This window comes from Haemaphysalis longicornis, unplaced genomic scaffold, assembly GCF_048455015.1.
Source record: "Haemaphysalis longicornis isolate Haplotype H1 unplaced genomic scaffold, Haemaphysalis longicornis Haplotype H1 scaffold_1, whole genome shotgun sequence".
In the NCBI taxonomy this organism is placed as follows: Eukaryota; Metazoa; Arthropoda; class Arachnida; order Ixodida; family Ixodidae; genus Haemaphysalis; species Haemaphysalis longicornis.
This window is the reverse complement of record NW_027526203.1, coordinates 362,238,415-362,257,866: the sequence shown is the minus strand read 5'-3', so window position 1 is coordinate 362,257,866 and position 19,452 is coordinate 362,238,415. Positions and strand designations below refer to the sequence as shown.

Genomic DNA, 19,452 nt, shown 5'->3' with positions numbered 1-19,452 from the left:
TTGTACTGTGTGCTGGTGATCAGTTGGCGTGAGTCGAGAACCCTCACGCAGCGAGACTGGCCACTCTTCTTTACAAAGTGACAGTAACTTTTCGCATTTTTTGTTAACTTTATTTCTTTGTTCGGTAATAAAATCCAATGTATATCCTCCAAGTCTGGTTCTAATTCGATGTTTGTACTTTTTGTAACCCCAAATAGCGCCTTTTTGGTGCTATCCAACCGTACCCCCCCCCCCCCCTAATGGATTCCCCCCCTTGCAAAAAGTTCTGCGGACGCCCTTGGCTAGGAAATAATACTGCAAGCAGCAGTAAGCTGACTGACAGTCACCAGCGCGTCGCCAGCATGGTGCGAAACTTCCGCGAGAGCATCAGCGTCTTGCAGTGACAGGAAAAGTGTGCTCACTGAATAATAGCTTTCCAGTCACTATCCCCGAACGCTAAATACGCATTCTGCATTTCGCACACCGGGGAAGGCGAAGTGTTTTTTTCTTTTCTTGTGTTTTTTGCCTCAGACGATGTTAAAGCACAGTGAGAGCAGTGAGAGTCAGTCGTCAGCATGACAGTTTGTGACGGCGCGCGGGGAAACCATTTGAAGGCATGCAAGCGCTGCGACAAGCCCTGCCGTGGACGACCACGTTATATTTCTGACGCGGGCGGATCTGTACCACTTGCGGGATGGTTCACGTGAATGCTGCAGTGCCGTGCTTTTGGCCACACTGGCGCGTCGATTTAAACATGCAGGTGCTCGCTGAATTCTCTGAGGTGTTACACGACAGCCTGACGAAGAGCCACACGCGGCATCGAGGATTTTGCTCGCTGTCCTGGAAGTTTCTCACAGATCTGCAGGGGAACACGCTAGCCAAGCAACGCCGCACGAGGAAACGGACGAAGTCACAAAGGGCTGCCAGAAATAGGCGGCGTTGCGAACCGCAAAAGAGTCGGGGTTATTACAAAAGCGTACAATAAATTCTAGAGGAGAATGTATTTGGTGTGTGTCCATTATGCAGTGAACAGCATTATCTTTTACAGGTCCAATGCTTCAGGATTCCTGAGCCACGAGTCTTCTGTCTCCGCCTAGAGGTAGGAGTATTCGATCACTCACTTTGGAAAATTTTCTGGCTTTCCCGCACAGTACCGGTCTAACGTGTTGATTTGAGCGGTGCCACGACACCTGCATTTCTCCTTTTTTTGTTCTGTTACCTTTTCTTTTCCCCCTTTCTTCTAATTCTATTCCTGGACTAAGGTGAACCCACTCCACCGAGTGACGGCTCAACGACCACCGTTTGCTCTATTAAACTCTCTCTCTCTCTCTCTCTCTCTCTCTCTCTCTCTCTCTCTCTCTCTCTCTCTCTCTCTCTCTCTCTCTCTCTCTCTCTCTCTCTCTCTCTCTCTCTCTCTCTCTCTCTCTCTCTCTCTCTCTCTCTCTCCTGCCGCCCTTATACTCCAACATTACCCCCTCTACGTCTTCTCTACCAACATTTAGTGACCCGGTATCAGTGGGGACCATAGTGGTTCCTGCTTTCCTTCTAGGCGGTAGGGGGTAGGGAGGGAATTAGAATCTACTGTTCAGTAAATTCCCTCCATCTCCCCGCCCTTCCCTCATGTGAGCCCAGGACACCACAAATTTCCTTTGGGTACGCATTTAATTTGACTAAAACTTGGTCTTGTACCAGCCGAAGCCACAGAATGACCACGAGGATGTAGGTACAAAACTAATTTAAATTTTATAAACCACCTGGTGTTCTTTAGCGTCCACCTTACGTAGTGGGAAGGGGCGTTCTTGTTGCTTTTTGCCGATATCAGCTAAACTAGCACAGTACAGAATCCATCAATGAAGCAGAAAATTATCAATCAATCAATCAATCAATCAATCAATCAATCAATCAATCAATCAATCAATCAATCAATCAATCAATCAATCAATCAATCAATCAATCAGTCAATAAATAAAACGATCAATCAATCAATCAATAAATCATTCAATCAATCAATCAATCAATCAATCAATCAATCAATCAATCAATCAGTCGATTTTTTTACTCCCAATCACTGTTCTTTCGGTTGGGGCTGTTTGCGTCGGCTATGCGCGAAAAATAAGAGAAGGACGCAGGACGCTCACCGTGTGAGGTTAGAAGGTCCAGCGAGCGCCCTGTGTGCATCTTTCTTCGTCCTTCTCTTGTTTTTTCCAGTGAAATCTATTCAAGTGGGAACCAACGAGCCCAACCTGCAGCCTTGACTGCGACGATTGTGCCGACGCAACGGGCAAATGCCAACGTATACGTCACACGTAAACCATGTATGGTGCGCCTTTACGACGAATAGTGATGCCAAGGCCTGCATCGCCATTCGTCATTTCAGGAGTGCGACGAAGGAGACCCACATAGTTATTTAGAGAAGCTGCGTTCTGCAGCAGCATATCGCTACACTTTTAAAAATTTCTTTGGGCCCTCTATGACACAGCACACATGAATGACCAATCGCTGTGTCCGAGGGAACAAATTTGAATAACAAGTTTCGACATCAGCTGTGTCCTCAAAACTTCATTTCCTCTGTGCACATGGCATTAGGCAATGCAAAGCGTCATGCTTGCGCTGCGTAACGTCTCAGCACTGACCACATTTTAAAGTCCTATGCATTGACTTGCTTTGTCTGTTTGGTTGTAATGATTAGCCATTCAGGCGCGTTATGGTGAATCGGACCCACGCAAAAGGGTCATACTTTGGACAGATGACGTTGACCACCCAATCTAGCGATTGCACTTGTTCATTTAGTGAGCTCAAAACGCCTTTCAGGACTCCTTTAAGGTTGTACTGGAATCTCGCAGGCGGTAGGTAAAGACTGTGCACTGTCTCGGCATTTCCGGCGGTGCCGAGTGTCTCCTCTGGTTGCCCCGATGTTTACCGCTCGTCAATACAGAACTGCGCAGGTTCGCGTTTATCCGGAATTCCGTGGCCAGCCGGCCGCCCTGAGCCGTATACTATAGCCTGGATGCCAGGCAGACAGGTTTTCTTAGCATTCGATGCGGGGCCAAGCTTAGAACCACGTGCCGGAGTCGGGGAACGGAGAAAGCACAAACACGGACCTGCAGCACCTCTGTGTCTAGCCCTGCTGGATTGTTCATTGCTTTCTCTGCGGCGCTAACCGCTGCCTCATCGTACCGTGGAGTGGTGGCAACGGACACGCCTCTGCGGACTGTAGGCCTCATTTATTTGTCATTTTGGACTGCTTCGAACTGAGGCTGTTCAGGGGCATACGTGTAGCTGCTCCCCCGAATCGGCCGCGTAGTTGTAAGTCGACGCTCATTTCACGACGCCAGCGTTGCATTACGATATTCTTGCTCTTTGAAGTCGCACTACTGCTGCCTTTCTCAGAAATGTATGACTGCCTGGGTGAATGATACCTCCATTCAGTGCCGTTTTCACAGACCTGACCTGACCAGCTAGCCAGCTGCAGCCCTCGCCATCGACAGCCCTAGGCGCATCCTGCGGCTTCCGGCGACGGTCTTGGCCGCTTTACAGCAGCCACGCAGCAGCTAACGAGGCGTCGCCATCGTAACCCCCAAGCCCGGAGATGCCCTGCTGTGCGCAGCCTCTCGTTCGCCGAGCTAGCGCCCATTGTCTCCAACCTTTCACATGGCGCGTGTTCTCTTTTCGCTCGACAATGCCACACAAAGTTCCCTATAGGTCTACTTTAGCCTCGGTGCATCTTTATGACTGACCCGTCTCAGCGTCCAAAGGGCAACGCTTACGAATGATGCTGGCCAGAACAGCGATAAAAATTTACGTGCGCCATGACGTCACGCTATGCGAAACGTGGGCACTGCGTGACGTCCCAGCTCAGACCCCGTAGCTCGAGTGAGATCATGTATGCTGGACCTTGTCCTTGACTCACTCTGCGCACGCGTGGTCACAGTGATTGGTCATTCATGTGAATTTGGTGAAGCAGAGCAATACGCGTTGTATAAAGCCTGCGGCGTCGCGTGACTTGGTCACTTTCAGCACTCCAGCGCTGGTTGTGCAACACGCGCGCCAACGATGACCAGTGTGTTTTTCCCTGTACACTGCCCTTTCTCCTCCCATGACGCCGACGCTTCGAACACCGCAGCTCTGCAACAGGCATCGCGGTGGTGGCGTAGGTTATTGGTTGGCATATATGCATGACAAGATGTTTAGTACTAATCAGTGTGCCCTGAACTTCTCGACACCCACGACGTCCCGCGACCAAAGTTCCTGCAGTGCACGTCGTCGCGATGCTTGCTGGGCTCACTAGGGCGGTCCTGTGCGCCTCTGGCGACTGATACCTGCTGTGGCTCCGAGCATATATCGGTTATTCCATCTGTCCCAGGCGTTTTTTCCATCGTACGGAAACTGAGACCCCCATAGTAACGCAAATAATATAAATATGAAAATATAAATTTCCGGCGGAATTCGCCCCATACTAAAACCCACTACGCGGGCAGTACCGGTAGGTCGCATTCAGCTGCCTGGGGCCGTGTCATGGCGAAATAGTCGTCCAGATTTTGACCGGAATGCACTCCTGCTGGCCAGGTAAACAACAATTCCTGTAGCCACAGGGGTCAGCACCGAGCCGATAAAAAGGGCGTATCAAGTGGGAAGACGAATGCCAGTTTAGTATGATCTTCATTGGTCGGGTATAAGAAAGTAGCGCGCTCCAGTTGGTCTGGGGCTGTCGTGTGCCTTGCATTAGAAACGCCGACGCGAACTTCACCACAGATGGTCCCCTCCCAGCGCAGAGAGAGAGAGAGAGAGAGAGAGAGAGAGAGAGAGAGAGAGAGAGAGAGAGAGAGAGAGAGAGAGAGAGAGAGAGAGAGAGAGAGAGAGGTTATCCTTTCTACGCTTCTACTGCGCTTGGATTCGCTATCACGCGAACTCCACGGCAAAGTTTACCGATGACCTCGTGTAGATCTAACTATACGACCGCGTTCCATGACATCCTCAGCTTCGCTTTTCTGATGGAGGCGATAAGCAAAAACGCCCGTGTGTACGAGATTTCCGCGCACGGTAAAGATCCCCACGTGGTCAAAATCAATCAGGAGCCCTCCATACGGCGCCCCTCATCGCCTGCGTTGCGTCGGCGCGTTGAACCCTACAATCAATCAATAAATCCTCAGCTTTTTCGCTCAAAATTCCGACCTCTTAGGAACCTTGTAAAACCATTGCAAGAAAGTGACACTTCGCATAGAGCAAGGGGTCGACTTGGACATGACCACTACAAAAGACTTTCCAGGACTCTGGATATTTTTTATGTAATTTGTTGACAAAATTTACTTCCCGTACATTTCAATGGGATAGTTTTCATGGCTCTCGAGCCTGGTCGCGTAATGCGCTAAACGTGAGACTGCGCCCAAAGGAAGCTTTCGCCCACAATATTAGATATGCGAAAATATTTTACATTCCGCTGAATAACTACACAGTAATCCCTAGTGAAAGAATTGCGATGAGCCGGAAAGCTGCACCTGTTCCTGAAAGTAGGCAGGCTCTAAGCACTGACTGGCTTGAAGTGCGCCCCATAAACCTGCCTCCTAAACGTTGGAATAAAAAGTCAGTGTATTTTGGTAATCAATCCTCCACCTGGCTACATTTTTGGAAAATAATTATGTCAACCTCACCTTGAATAAATAATATATTACCTGCCGGTACGAACGGCACGTGTGTACTTCTGGTATCCTTGTCATAAAAAATCGGTGTCGAATATAAGCAACAGGGAAATACACTTTGAATACGATGCATCATGGTTACGGGCACCTAAGAAAAACACGAACAGCCGAAGCGCATCAAGAATGAGGCGCGTAGGCTTTCGTGCACACTGCGCAACAAAGGAAAAGTGAAAACAAAAGCTCCCCTGCCCCATTCCACTGCCCGCAAACTCTTGTTGTCACAACACAATTTAAATCTACAATGCGTCTGAAACAGAGCATGTGATGAAGGTGGCAGTCCGTTAGCGAAAAACCAGCGAGCGTTGCGCCCTTCCAGGCGCCCTCATCCCCGACCGATAACACAAACCGCCCACAGCTGTGACCGCGAAGAAAGGTACACACGCGCATTGTACTAATTGCCAACCATTACGTTTCATTCCCCACGCCATTTGTAGAATTTACCGCCGTTCGAAGGCTAGCATTAGAGAGAGAAAACAAAACCCGAGGCCGGCTGCGACGGAGCACGCTTCTCCCGCTACAGGAGTAAGCCTATCTCTCTTCTTCCTGGCGCAAGGAGATAGGCAACAAAAAGAAAGCGCAAGTGCGGACGGTTTCGATTTCAAAAAGGCGCTCGCGTGTACCGTATACGAAGCTTTACGTAAGACGGCCGTCTTCGCTGTTTCCTTTGTTGCCGAGGTATACATGTTCGATCAGTATAGTGCGTAAGTTGAACGGGGCCCGCGATGCTCTGGGCAAATAGTGCAATAGACGGGATAGCCGCTTGGAAAGTAAGCAAGACGCAGTTTCGCGAAGTAGAACCCGACGTCCGAGTATCCCCCCCTCCCTCCCGGAACACCAATTTATATTTGCCAGAGCCCTTTTCTTTCGCTGTCCCAGATATGTACGGCGAAAAAAGAAGAACAAGGCAGAGTAAGGACAGGCGGCACGTTAAGCGTAGAGCGAAGACAGCGTACCTTCTTCTATACAGAAAATACATTCGCGCGAAAGGCAAGATTCCACACGACCAGCACAATCTTATTCCACGCGCGTCGCTGCTAAAAAGCGCACTGAGCGGTGGCGGTTGCCATGGAGACGGAAAACTTCGCGCTCAACAACAGGCGGGATTCGGTTGCAACCCCCGCACAAATGAAACCAAAGACTCTCTTACGAGGACACAGGCGCCGCACGCTAAAAAAATACACTAACGATGGGAAGTAGGTCACATATAAAAATGCACTTGAGGAATTTAGAGCGGTTACGCAACTCCGCATTAATCATGAGCTTTTAGATAACGTTTTTGATGGGTTGAGATGCCGTGCTACCGTCTCCAGTAATCCACAGCAATAATTTAGCATTGCATTTTTTTCTTGTTTTGGCAGCAACGCCACGCGTAAAGTTCTGAATGAAGGAAGAGCGATTGGCAGAGAGAAAAGTCAAAGGGCAGTAAACGGTCAACCAAAGTGAGTTTGGCAGCTCGTTACTCACCTCGAGAATAATTACCAGCCATCCGTCCGGTTTCCGCCGCCGTGCGAGTTGGACTTTGCCCCCGAACGGAAGGCAATTAGCGCCTTCGTTCTCCTTGTTGGCGATATTCCGCTTTCCATGCTTGGACCTGCGCCTCGCGCCTGTCATGCTGGCTTCACCACGCTGCTCGACGACACCGACAGCACTGACTGGTAGCGGCGCGGCGAGATGGCGCCAGGAGCGTTCGGGTGCCGGTCAGCGCCAAAACGAGAATGGCGGTCGGCAGAGTGTGGCGGCAGTAGCTGCGCGCCAGTTGTGGCTCAGCCGTCGCTGATCTTCCGCGTAGTAACCTTGTCCTAGAAGAGCGACGGCGTTCACCTCTCGCGCGTTCAAAGCTCCCTCACACAACTGTCACTGGCGGAGCAGCGGGAGACGCCAGCATCGACGTAATTCAAGCGCTGATTCGGCGTCGCTGGCACCATGAACGAAGCTGAGAGACCACCAGCGGCCAAGCGTCCCATCTTCGACGCTTCGAAATTTCCCCTGGGGGACGCCAAGATTTTGCCAGGTCAGTGACCATGTGTGATGGGGGGGTAGAGCGGACTAGATGGGGAATAGCGAAGCGCATTTTTCGTTCCTTTGCGGAGTTTGGGCTGCGCGCTGATCGGAGAATTTTCGAGTGAGAGAGAAAAAAAAAAAGTTTAGCCTGGAAAAACCCCGTGGGTGAGACTGTCACTGTCACATTCTTAGGAGCTTGTTGCGTGCCCGCTGTCGACGTTGGCCTCGGCCACGTAATGGGAGGGAACGGGTCGAAACGCATTTCTGACGGGGAGATAATACTGGGGCAGATTCCCGGGAGATCGAAGTGCTCATGTGTTGTGCATCAGGCCGTTGACAGCGAGAATCGCATTCGGAGCCCAAATCGTTCTGGTCGTTAGTTCTTTGACTGTCTTTTTCAATATTTTTTAACGCACTCTGAGTACCGTTATAACGAGACCTGTCGTCTGGGGTCGAAGTTGCCGCTGTGTATAACCCCTGGCGTTCACAGATAGGGCCGTATATAAATACTCTCCATCCTCCGAAATCTGATTGTCAACATTTACTCCGAAGCGCGCATATGTGTACGCCAATGTTGGCCCGTTGTTTCCGTCAGCGAAATGAGAGCACGGTCGTCGTAACTGTCACACAGTCGCAGTGTCACTTGTAATGATTGCAGTAACGGTGACGGGTAATTGTGTCGAGAAAAAGACATGTACTAAAGGAGAGAGGAAAAACGTTTAACCTAAGGTGAATGCGGATAAGTTTGCCGAGATGTTTTGTAAGGTGAAGTATGCGATTTTTCTGTGTACTGCTGCCGTGTTTATGCAAACTCTTGCATGCCAGTTCAGCCTCATAACATCATATGAAGGAAGTTCTGTGTGAAACTTCCTTTATATTTATTTTTGGTTCTTATCAGGCAGCAAAGATTACTGTAGAATACCGTCAAAACAAACTCTCGGAGGCGATAAAAGTGAACAACGCGTTTCTTTTTTTTTCCTGCGTCTTTTTTTTTTTTTTTTTTGTACTATCGAACGTTTATTCCTGATTCGTTATTGTGTACCGGAATTGAGGTTGATTGGGTTTTACTGTGTTGCCATGACACGAATGCACCGAACTGGCACAAATTTCGCTGTTATGTAGGCATGATAAGGAAATGGTGAGCTATGGGGAATATTAAATGAGGCGACAGTTGCAGCTCATTCAACTGCTTTCCAGATGCTTGTGAAGCGTAGACCACAAGGGAATCGCATAGTTTAGATTGCGCGCTTGGTGGCTCGTGGAAAGACATTTCCACCAGCTCTCGTATACCATCAGTATTTAACGTAGCCCGGTGACGCTACGGTGTAGCGTATTTTGTTACGCAATAAACGCGATATCTATTAGCATAAAACATGCTGTATGGAATACATTAGAATATGAAGAAGGTCACATTTTGCGCAGAAAAAAATTCACTTTCTTATTCCGTTGCACTCTTGTCTTGATTTCCGCAGCTGGCGAGCAGCTGGCTTCTGCGAGCAGCCATTATCTTTGCCTTTTGTGGATTTGGTCCAAAATCTCATTGCTGCTCATTTGCATTGATAGCTGTTGCGCCGCCGGTGTGATCTCTTTGTCTCCAGTTTCGCGTCAAAGAACGTTATGCAGCTGCTAGCGGGCATCTTTGTTCGCCTGACATGATGAGGCCGTCGCGAGCTTAGCTTCCTATAGCGCCGGCCCCATGATATGGCTGTATATTTTTGCCTGGTTTAAATTCAGTTACAATATCTTGTAGTGTACATTTGCATTCTGTGCTTTCTTGTCATTTCAAACGTTATTATTAAATCTTTCAAGGGGGTGCAAATATTCAAAATTTCGTATATACAAGTTGGGTAGTTGGCAGTATTCGATCCGACGGATGGATGGATGAAAATGCGTTTATTAAAGAGTAAAAGAAGGAAAATATTCGGGAAGGGAAGCAGAAAAATGGACTTCAAAGGGGGAACCCGAGGTCCCGGGTTCCCGATGCAACGGCTCCTCCTTCATTCTCTCGATCTGTGAGCGATCAGAGAGTTTGATATTCGATATCGTGGAACATTCGAACCTACTACGAGTATTCAGTGTGGCACTAAGCGCTAAACATGCTGTTGCTTCAAAACTTAGCGACACATTGGCAAATCTGGAGAGCGCATTTTACGGAGGTTGCATGTTGCGCCCTGTTCGTGCTTTGTGCGGCCACAGACGACATTTCTTGTGCTGGCAGTAATACAGGGAAACATCTATTCGTTAATCCATGTGATATTCGAAGCCTGTTATTTTTTAATGCTCGTATTCAATTCTAATAAAAAAAATCGCCATTCAAATACTCCCCAGTCTTTGTTTCTTTGTTTTAAAGGGATTACAAACTTGTGGGTGAAACTGTGCTTGGGGGAAGTCAATTGAGTGATACCGGATGTTCCACTAAATATAGACATCTATCAGCGTTGAAAAACGGCGAAATAAACAAATATTCACTAACTGCAGGTAACGCATACAGCGCGGCACGTCTTTCCTGCCCTGGCGGCCTGTGTGATGTGTAGTGCTTAAACAATATCTTTCAAGGTGCGTTTAATATACACAATTCAGCATTTTACGAGCCCCCTATAGGAGCTCGATCGTCTGGTGGAGAGCAAGCGTTAGGGCTTTTGTACTTCTTACTCGTAGTGTACGGCCTCTTACTGCTTCAAACGTAAATGTTATCACCCGTGGAGACAAAAAATGCATATATATATATATATATATATATATATATATATATATATATATATATATATATATATATATATATATATATATATATATATAGTGAATCAGAATGGGAAATGAGGGGCTTGTTGAATTAAGACAGCAATCAATGAGGGTTAGCAGCCAAGAATGGCTCGGAAAGCAAAGGGGAGAGTGCGGTAGGTGATTGAAACAGATAAAGAATTTTGAAAGAGAAAGAAAGTGGAGACAAAATGCCCGCCGGGTGGGACCCGAACCCACGACCTCCAGAATATGCGTATGGTGCGATGACCACTACGTACGGTTGCCACCTTTACCAGAAAAAAAAAATAAAAACCGGCCCTTCGGGAGGGGGGGGGGGGGGGGACGTGGTATATAGAATGTTTAATTTGTGTTGAAAAACAGACGCCACGTTTTTGACATGCAGTGCCATTTATTGTAGCGTCTTAGAGAGAAATCAACATAACGCTTGTACTGAAAGTGATTGACAGCTTGGTTATTGCTCTGTATGTGCTTCACTCTGCACAGCTTGCCGACACATATTTATCGTCTTGCTAAAACGGACATAATCACGGCACGAGGGCCAAAAAACCGGACAATGACGGCGGTTTTAAGTATGGACCGGCAACCGGCCCGCTGTTTAAAAAACCGGCCGGGCCGGTCCCAAACCGGGCAGGTGGCAACCCTACCACTACACTACCGGCGGGGCTGTTTCCCCTCCACTTTATTGGGTATTTATGTTTGTTTACCACCCCCAAGCTCAGGAAGCAAACATAAATACCCGAGAAAGTAGAGGGGAAACAGCCCCGCCGGTAGCGTAGTGGTCATCGCACCAGACGCATATGCTGGCGGTCGTGGGTTCGGATCCCACCCGGCGGGCATTTTTTCTCCGCTTTCTTTCTTTCTTTCCAAATTCTTTATCTGTTTCAATGACCTTCCACAACCTCCCCTTTTCTTTCCGAGGTTTTCTTGGCTGCCAACCCTTATTTATGTGTTATATATATATATATATATATATATATATATATATATATATATATATATATATATATATATATATATATATATGATTTTTCGGTTGGTCGCCGCTGAAGTTAAGTCATTAGGCGCGCGCATGGTGGCGTTTGCAATCGCGATTACACGGAAGAAACTTCAACACTCGCTCATTCTTATTCGAGGAGGCATTTAAGCGTTTCCTTCTTAACCTTTTCGTCAACAGCATCATGCTCATCCGCACCTTCTTTGCCGTACAACTGCATTTGTGAAAACAAGTGATTTGCCGCTGAGATTGCTAGCTAGGTAATTCGGTATAGTGAAGAACTAGCGCGTTGAGCTATAATGTCAACTCGACAATCATTTCGCTAAAGCCTGAAGCGTTTCCCATTCTCACATGCGCGGCAGAGTGGCGGGCGATACGCCGTGCATCTGCGTGGCGCGTGCATTCAGCTCTTCGTCAGCAAGGTAGGCGCCGCAGTGTTTTTCACTGGGCTGTCACCACGGAGAAGATACTACGTCCAACCGGCTGCTCCGAACCGCTCTGGCGTGCGCGAGGCGTGGTTGGGCTGAAAGATTTATTAGCCATCGTCTAAAACACGCACACGGGAGAGCAATTCTCTGTCAGGTCTATGTTACACATGTGCGTACAATTGCAGTCTCGATGCGCGCGTCTCCATCGCGCGCAATGGAATGACAGTTATGTTCGCTCTTCCACTGCGAAAGCCTATTTCTATTAGCGCTTCTTTGCACGAAGTACGTGTAGCATTTCCCAAGACGTGTTTAATGCCGTGCGCGACCAGACAGGGAGTTGTGCACGCGTGGCAATGGGCTTCGGTTCCCACGCACGCGTGTTTTCGTGAGGTGGTTTCTTTCTTCGTACGACTCCAGTCCTTGGAAATTTATCCTGAGGCTGAATTACCGAAGCAGTTTTGCAGTATAGGGAAAACGAGGATTCCCTCTTTGTAAAACTATCCGCGAAAATTTTCAGCTGGTGTTTTGCTATAAAATCTGACGCTTTTAATACGAGGAATCCGTGTAGAAACATTAGCCGTACGCGTTTTCCGGTGTTTCGTAAGTCTCTATGAAAGCCTATCATCGAAAGACTACGGGAGCACGGGCCATGCACTTTTGCTTCGACGCCGACGAGTGGAAGGACCGGTTGTGGTTATGAAACTAGGTGCCCTTTGGAGAGCCTAGGGGGGTGTCGTAATTATCCGTGGCCCCTCACTGCGGCTGCAAGTTCAAATTTGGGTTACGCGCGATGAAGCAACCTACACCTGGGCTGTGAGGCGCGCCAGTGTAGTGGAGGACTCCGGCGTGCGGGTACACACACGGGCGGCGTTTTCCTCACCACCGGAAAAACAGCCACCTCGGCCAGGAGTCGAACCCAGGTCCCCGTTGCAAGCAAGCACAGCTGGCAATTGAATCACCGCAGCAGGCCTCCGCTACTGCACACCTCAGAGTCCAGGTGGCTTTGAATTTAATGCGTCTCGGCTCCCAAGATTCGTAGTCACTTCAAGAAGCAGTTGCGCATCGTCGCATGCACTTCCGAGGTGCAGGAGCGGGCGGGGTGAGCCGGCAAGGCGCCTCTCTCGCTCTTATATCGCGTCCGGGTCGCGGCCGCTTTTTGCTGGGTGCATCCGCCGACCTGCACTGGGTGACGCGCCGGTGCGAGGTCACCTGCCAGACTCGTCCGGTGCAGCGGCTGCCCTTAGCGCGGCTTTTTTTACTGTCGCTTCCTCCTTGCTCGGCTCTCGTTTCCTTGCGCCGGCGCACGCTTAAGAGGCGCACGCAGAACGGGAACACTGCGCCCCGTTGAAGGTCGCAGTGTAACGGTCCTTTCCTCGTCCGTCGGAACGACGCACCGCCCAACACGCGTGCTTTGTTTCCCGCCGGCTCGCCGTGCCCGCCGCAGTGTGGTCAGTATGCGACACGCAACGGAAATTGCGTGCGGAGCCAAAGCAGAGCGGACCCTCGAGACGCGCGCCACCGCCTCCGAACGTCGTACTCGCCAAACCGGGCGCCCCTAATGCATAAGGTCGATAGACCGAGGGCCCACGACATTCGGCGCTAAGGGCTGGGGGTGATGTCGCCGGTGGCGAGGACGATGCTGGATTGTGATGAGGACTTTAGGTGGAGCGAGTGGTCAGCTCTTTTGCATGAGGCTGCTTGCAAAAGCGTCGCGCATGCGGTGCCGTCATCATATTAAAGGAAACCTTGAAAATAACCGTTTAACCTTCTATTCATTCCTGTCAGAGGAGGAGTGAGATGAGTATTGACCTTTGCTTCACAGCAGACGCCTCCACGCGGGGAAGCGCGTGTATGTTTCTTCGGACGCACACTCTTATCGTTTCGTGTATTTTTACAACGAGCTAAAAGGTCGAGCGCTGTGTTTGTGTTTAAAGAAGAAGCCTGAGAAGTGCCATGGATGGTGCATATGCGCAAGAAACAACGCGGATCTTACTGCGCGCTTTTTACGGCCGAGCTGCTTTAGGAAGCTTCCGAACCGTGCCCTCCTTGACGTCGCAGACGACAAAAAAAAGAAAAAAGAAAAAAGAAAACCAGAACGAAGCGTTCAAATGTCGACAGCGCGCGGCGCAGTGCTGTAGCTTTTCCGCCGCAAGTTAATGACCTCATCTATGTCTTCATGCTTCGGAGAGTCTGACTTTGATCGCTTCGTCTCTTTTTGAACAAGGCAGTCTCCGAATATCGCACATATGTGAGTAGCCGCGTAAAGGTAGCACTCCTGAGGAGTAACGTGAACGACTAGCCCCGTGGATGACTGCAATGTCTCTCTAAACAGCAGCGAAAAAAAAAAACAAAAAAACATAAGTTCGCTGAAAATAAACATTTAATAATAAAAATTGAAATTCAACATCGTTTAATGCTTCACTATTTTATAAAATACAACTCGCTGCCACTCATGTGTTGGTCACAAGAGTGCCTGTCCCGTCTGTAAGTACTAATTTTGATCCAGTTCCGTCCAAGAACTGTCCGGCATTTCTGGTGCGGATACCGATTCTGCGCACGGCCTCGGGGGTCCATGTCGTCATATGTCTTCATTTCGTGTCGGTTTTATGGGGCGGTTTTTTTTTTTTTTTTTGTGCCTGTAGCGTACCAACTATGTCTCGAACGCCTCATGTTGCGTACAGTAATGCGTGCGTACATCGGCTAAGGGTTTTATGACTTGTGTTGCCACTTGAGAAAAAGTTTCGAGGGTAAAAAAGTTGCAAGTTAGCTACGGATGAAAACAAAAACAGGTAGCCGCATAGGCCATTGTGTGGGCTGGCTGTGAAGTATTATGAGCCCTTTTACACTTGTTATGTTATTTTGTATATGCTGCGGCATTTACAGACTACGAAAAACTGTTCAATTGAGTAGACACCCGCCGCAGGGTTGGAAGCATTGGGAGACCGGGGAATAGAGGAGACGTGCTCTTTGAGGACGTGTGCAACGAGTGTATACGGGTGCGATACACCTCCATTAGAAGAACGGAAAGTTCCTATCAGGAAGGGGGAACCATCTCACCGAAATTATTAGCAGCATGTATTGAAGGGGTGAATAGGAAGCTTGATCGGGGGAAATCAGGGCACGAGTAAATAGACGACATGTGAGCTACTCGCGATTTGCGGATAGGGCATCACGTTGTTCAGTGAATCGGGAGAAGGCCTGCAACGAATGTTTCCCGTACCGTACTCGGAAATCTTAGTCGTAGGGATAAAGATAATTGTGAATAAATGGAAAGTAATGTTAAGTAGACGTGGTGCAAGCGGGGAATACTATATAGAAGAAGTTGAAGAATGTAACTATCTTGGCTGGGCAGGTTGTCAGTGCCGACCTAAACGACTGTCAGTTGATCAGGCGCATAATAATATGGGCTGGGGTACCTTCGGCAAGCACTCCGATTTAATTAACAGTGGAAAGAAAACGAGCTTCTTGAAAGAGGGAGCAGACTTGGGTGAAGACATCCTAGCCCAAATTAAAGCAGGAAAAATGCAGTTGGGCTGCGGACTGTAATGCTGATAACTGACAACCGCTCGACCTCCAGGGTAACAGAATGGTTGTCGACAGTCGGGGCTAAAAGTACGACAAGACTGATCAAACTGGATGGAGGATTGACATAAAGGAGATTTTGGGGCAAAGAATGAAGTCTTACAGCGTAGTAGAGGAGCAGTCGGAAGTCCATGAGCAAGCTTTCGTCCTGCAGTGGGCGCAGACTGATGGCGACATATATGGGGACACAAAGGCAAGCCAACAGCCGAGAATGCCGGGAGATGGGGAAGTCTGTTTTTGTGTGAAAATGACTATATAAAAATGGCAAGAAAGAATATTGAGGAAAAAGCGCGCTCTTGGGGGGATTTGAACTCACAATCTTTGGATAACACGTCCGGTGCTGTGTTGTTTGAGCAGCAGGAGCCGTGTATTTATCCATTGTAAGTGTGCCGTGCGTTTAGGAATGGTAGGCAACGTCAGGGCGAAGGGGACCTTCTTTTTGACCCCTGGTGCCGTGATTAAAGCGTGGCTGGCCTGAAACCCTCGTATCCTACCTGTTGCACCAAGACTTTCAGAACCGAGGCCCTCGCTATGCCTTGAGCCTATAATTAGGAATGAAAGGACGAACTACTCCTACGCCAAGGATGGCGTAAGGAAGTGGTTCGTCTGTCTTTTTTTTTCTTCTATGAAAATGGGAATTCTGGAGTGGTAGGAAAGAAAGAAAACAAAGATATGCACTTTGAGTGGTCGGTATGGATCACGAGAATTGGCATAGACTATGGGAAGGGCCTGGCGGCGTCGACGTCTTGCCTTGCCTCGGCTGCCTCTTTCCGTTTTCCTCTTTTACTTCATTTTTTTTTTGCTGACAGTCAAATTTTCTGTACGGGAAGGCACTTCTCAAAAACTTATTCGAACAGAAAATTTGAATACTCTCGTATCCCTTTAAAATATTATGACATACCTTTATTGCTACATACTCTGACCTAATTAGGGAATTTATTTTGAAATTTTAGCGCTTTTCTAACGAGACAGTTAGTTTTCAACAACGAGCTGGTTTCATGCATACAGAACGTAATGTGTTTATCTTTCAAACTCGGTGGCGGCACCCGTGCTTTTGAATAAGCAGCGCCGATTTCTCGATCCCGTCGTGAATTTTTTACTTCTTCGTTTGTTCCGCGCAAGTCCAACGTGCGGGTGTTGCATTGCTGTTGTCGTGTTCTGTCCTGCAGCCCCGGAACGAAAAATCGGAAGGCCCGTTTGAGGGTTCAAAAAGGGGCGCACTCTTCGCGAGAGTGAGGCGCGTGTGATTACGCCTATCACGCGTAGAAGATAGATGGCGCGCACCGTGGGAACCTCGGCATCGTGTGAAGATGCTCGACACGAACCGTAAGCGTAGACTGGAACGTGCGATGAGAGCTGATCGACGCTTATTTCACAGTGTGTTGTTGCTTCCCTACACCCCACCAGCGAACCGGAGTAGTTGTCAGCTAGTCCCACCCGTTGCTTTTGCTGTAGTTTGCAGGATCTCTCAAGTACTCACTGCGAACGTAGCAGTCACAAATTCAAACATGTGGCTTGCGGCGCTGGGAGTGTGCATCTTAACTACGACCACCGCGCCGACATTTCGCACGCGTGGGAGTTTTCGTATTTCGTCTCCACCACAAATACTACAAATTCCGCGAACAAAAGGGAAAGTTGCTGTTATGATAGTTTGACACACATTCGTAATGGACATGAACCGAGCTGTTGGTTTGATTCCTGCCAGCAGCGGCTGTATTCATGGTCCAGGCGAAACGCTGAAACGCCTAGCAGGTGGCCGAAATTTGTCTAAGACCCGTACTGTAGAAACGCCTTTTTGTCCAGTTATTGCTTCGGTGTTTAGCACTATCCTCTCCCAAGCTTCACCCGTTCTCGCTACCTTTTCGAATTTCAGCCGGCGGGTCGCAGTTTGGTTTTACTGCCGTATCGGGCTTATTCAATTCTCCGGCGGAATCGACGGTCAGCGCAGCTATAGATAAAAATTGCAGTGCACGAAACGTGCGTGTCTACGCAGAAATGTACTGCTACAGTCTGCTAAAGCAAACTGAAACCGAGTTGTGCTAATGCAGAGGTAAATTTGTTCATACTCGTCGTTGCTATCGTTGAGGAAGAGACACGTTGTATCGAGTACGCTGTATCCAGTACGCTGCATGCGCGAATTTAGCGCCGCATTGCTTCCCCAGGTCTCCCAGCAGGTATCCTCCGTCGGGGCTTACGAAAAGCGAGTACACTCAAAATGATCACATCAGTATTTCTTAGTGTGTGCCCGTTGCCACGTGCACACGCGTATGCACTGCAGGTCAGACATGCAATGGGTCAGACCGCCTTTGCTTCTGTCCACTGCTAGGGAATGAACTTGCAGCCAACGTTTTAACAGCTAGCAGAGCTGTTTAAGCTTTTAGTTCCGCCGTATATCGTTGCCAGGAAAAAAGACCGAGCGCACGTGCGCGTGCGCCTCGTGAAGAGCGCCTTGCGTCGGCCAGCTCCGAGAACACTCTGTCCAGCGTTCGTGGTGCTCCTCTACTCCTCTCCTCTCTCGCGTGCTCCTCTACTCTTCCGTTCACGTGCGTTCGCGTCTGAAGTGGGGAGCACAGACGCCGAGTTCGCGCTACAGACGCCGAGTTCACGAAGCTGGTTGCCGCGGGCTCCAGCGCATGCTAACGCTGTCCATTTTGGGAGAGATATGAAAGCCTGCGGACAAAACCACCCGAATATGCTAGTCATGGATGAGGGTAATTTCGGATAAGATCGAACAAAGTGTGGCTGGTCGGCCTCTTCAATTTGTTTGAAATTTTTCATATCATGTCCTGATTATTCCAATGTGCAGATTTAGCAATATATTCCCCGGGAAAAATTTTGTCTAACTGTAAAAAAAGTTTGGAACGCGACAAGGTGGACCCCCGCCGCTACATGCCGATGCGCCTCGGATAACTTTAGCGCCGGCTAACTACGAAAATATCTATGAGGGGTAATTCGTAAATTTCATACTCAATTTACGCTTGGCGTACATTTATCTAAAAACGTTTTGCGGCTGTCAAAGATACAATTTTTTCGCAATAAAATGTCAAATTCGGCTCACAGCGCAATTTTATTCTACTTTTGAGCCTAAATATTACAAAAAATACCTAAATTGCAACCTTCAAATTTTACTCACGTGTGCTCCTTGCAGTTCTAAATAAACACACTGAATGTTATAGTTGTATACCATGCGGTTAAGATGCAACGGGCACGCAAGTTTGAAGAAAGAACCGAAAAACAAATTTCACGAGCTAATATAGAAAAAAGAACACATCTTCGATATTTCTCAAATTGTCCCCAGATGTAGGCTTTTGCATGCATGTACTTGCATAATAATCAAAACCATGTTGCATCATTTTGTTCCTGGAGCGCGCACAGCGCGAGAAAAGAGCCGGCTCTCCACGACGTATACTGCACTGACAGCGACTTGCCTGAGGATTGTATAAATTATGCATGTTTGTATAAAAGACAATTAAATTATCCATTTACGGATACAATAAGCGAGAATGTAAAAGAAAACATGACATCTTTAATGTCCACGTTTGCACCATTACAACCAATCCGCGCCCAATTCAAAGTCCATTGATTGGGGGGCGGGGGGGGGGGGAGACAAAACTTGTATGGTCAGCCCTATAATTAAAAAAAAAAACGCTTTTTACATTTTTCTAAAACTCAAATATTCTCGTAGCTAGGCGTCGCTAACGTTGGCCAAGGCGCATGGGCATGTATAGCGGCGTGGGTCCACCTTGTCGCGTTCCAAAATTTCTTACAGTTCGACACAATTTTTCCAGGGGAACATATTGCCCAATCTCGACATTTGAATAACCAGGAAATGATGTAGAAATTTTCAAGCAAATTGAAGAGGTCGGCCAGCCACACTTTGTTCGATCTTATCTAAAATCACCCGAGAACTTTCAGCGGCAAGTTGGCAACAGCCGGGCCTCCGAAGAAGGGAGAAGGGCCGCCAGCTCCGCTGTTTCTCCAGCCAATTGCACCACTAGTGCAAGGTGCG

At 48.4% G+C, this 19,452-nt stretch overlaps 2 protein-coding genes across 3 annotated transcripts in view; one reads left to right on the top strand and one right to left on the bottom strand.

The window, feature by feature from the left end:
• The window catches only part of LOC144155008 (uncharacterized), a 71,373-nt gene extending 64,045 nt beyond the window's left edge, over positions 1-7,328 (bottom strand). Inside the window, exon 1 of the mRNA XM_077686191.1 lies at positions 7,140-7,328. Within this exon, the coding sequence (XP_077542317.1) occupies positions 7,140-7,286 (147 nt within the window). The 5' untranslated portion in view covers positions 7,287-7,328. The remainder of the gene's footprint in view (positions 1-7,139) is intronic.
• Positions 7,329-7,407: 79 nt separating this feature from the next.
• Lpcat (lysophosphatidylcholine acyltransferase) overlaps positions 7,408-19,452 on the top strand; it is a 118,847-nt gene continuing 106,802 nt past the window's right edge. For both annotated transcript variants that reach the window (XM_077686187.1, XM_077686186.1), the window contains exon 1: positions 7,408-7,686. In XM_077686187.1, the coding sequence (XP_077542313.1) occupies positions 7,599-7,686 (88 nt within the window). In that variant the 5' untranslated portion in view covers positions 7,408-7,598. The remainder of the gene's footprint in view (positions 7,687-19,452) is intronic.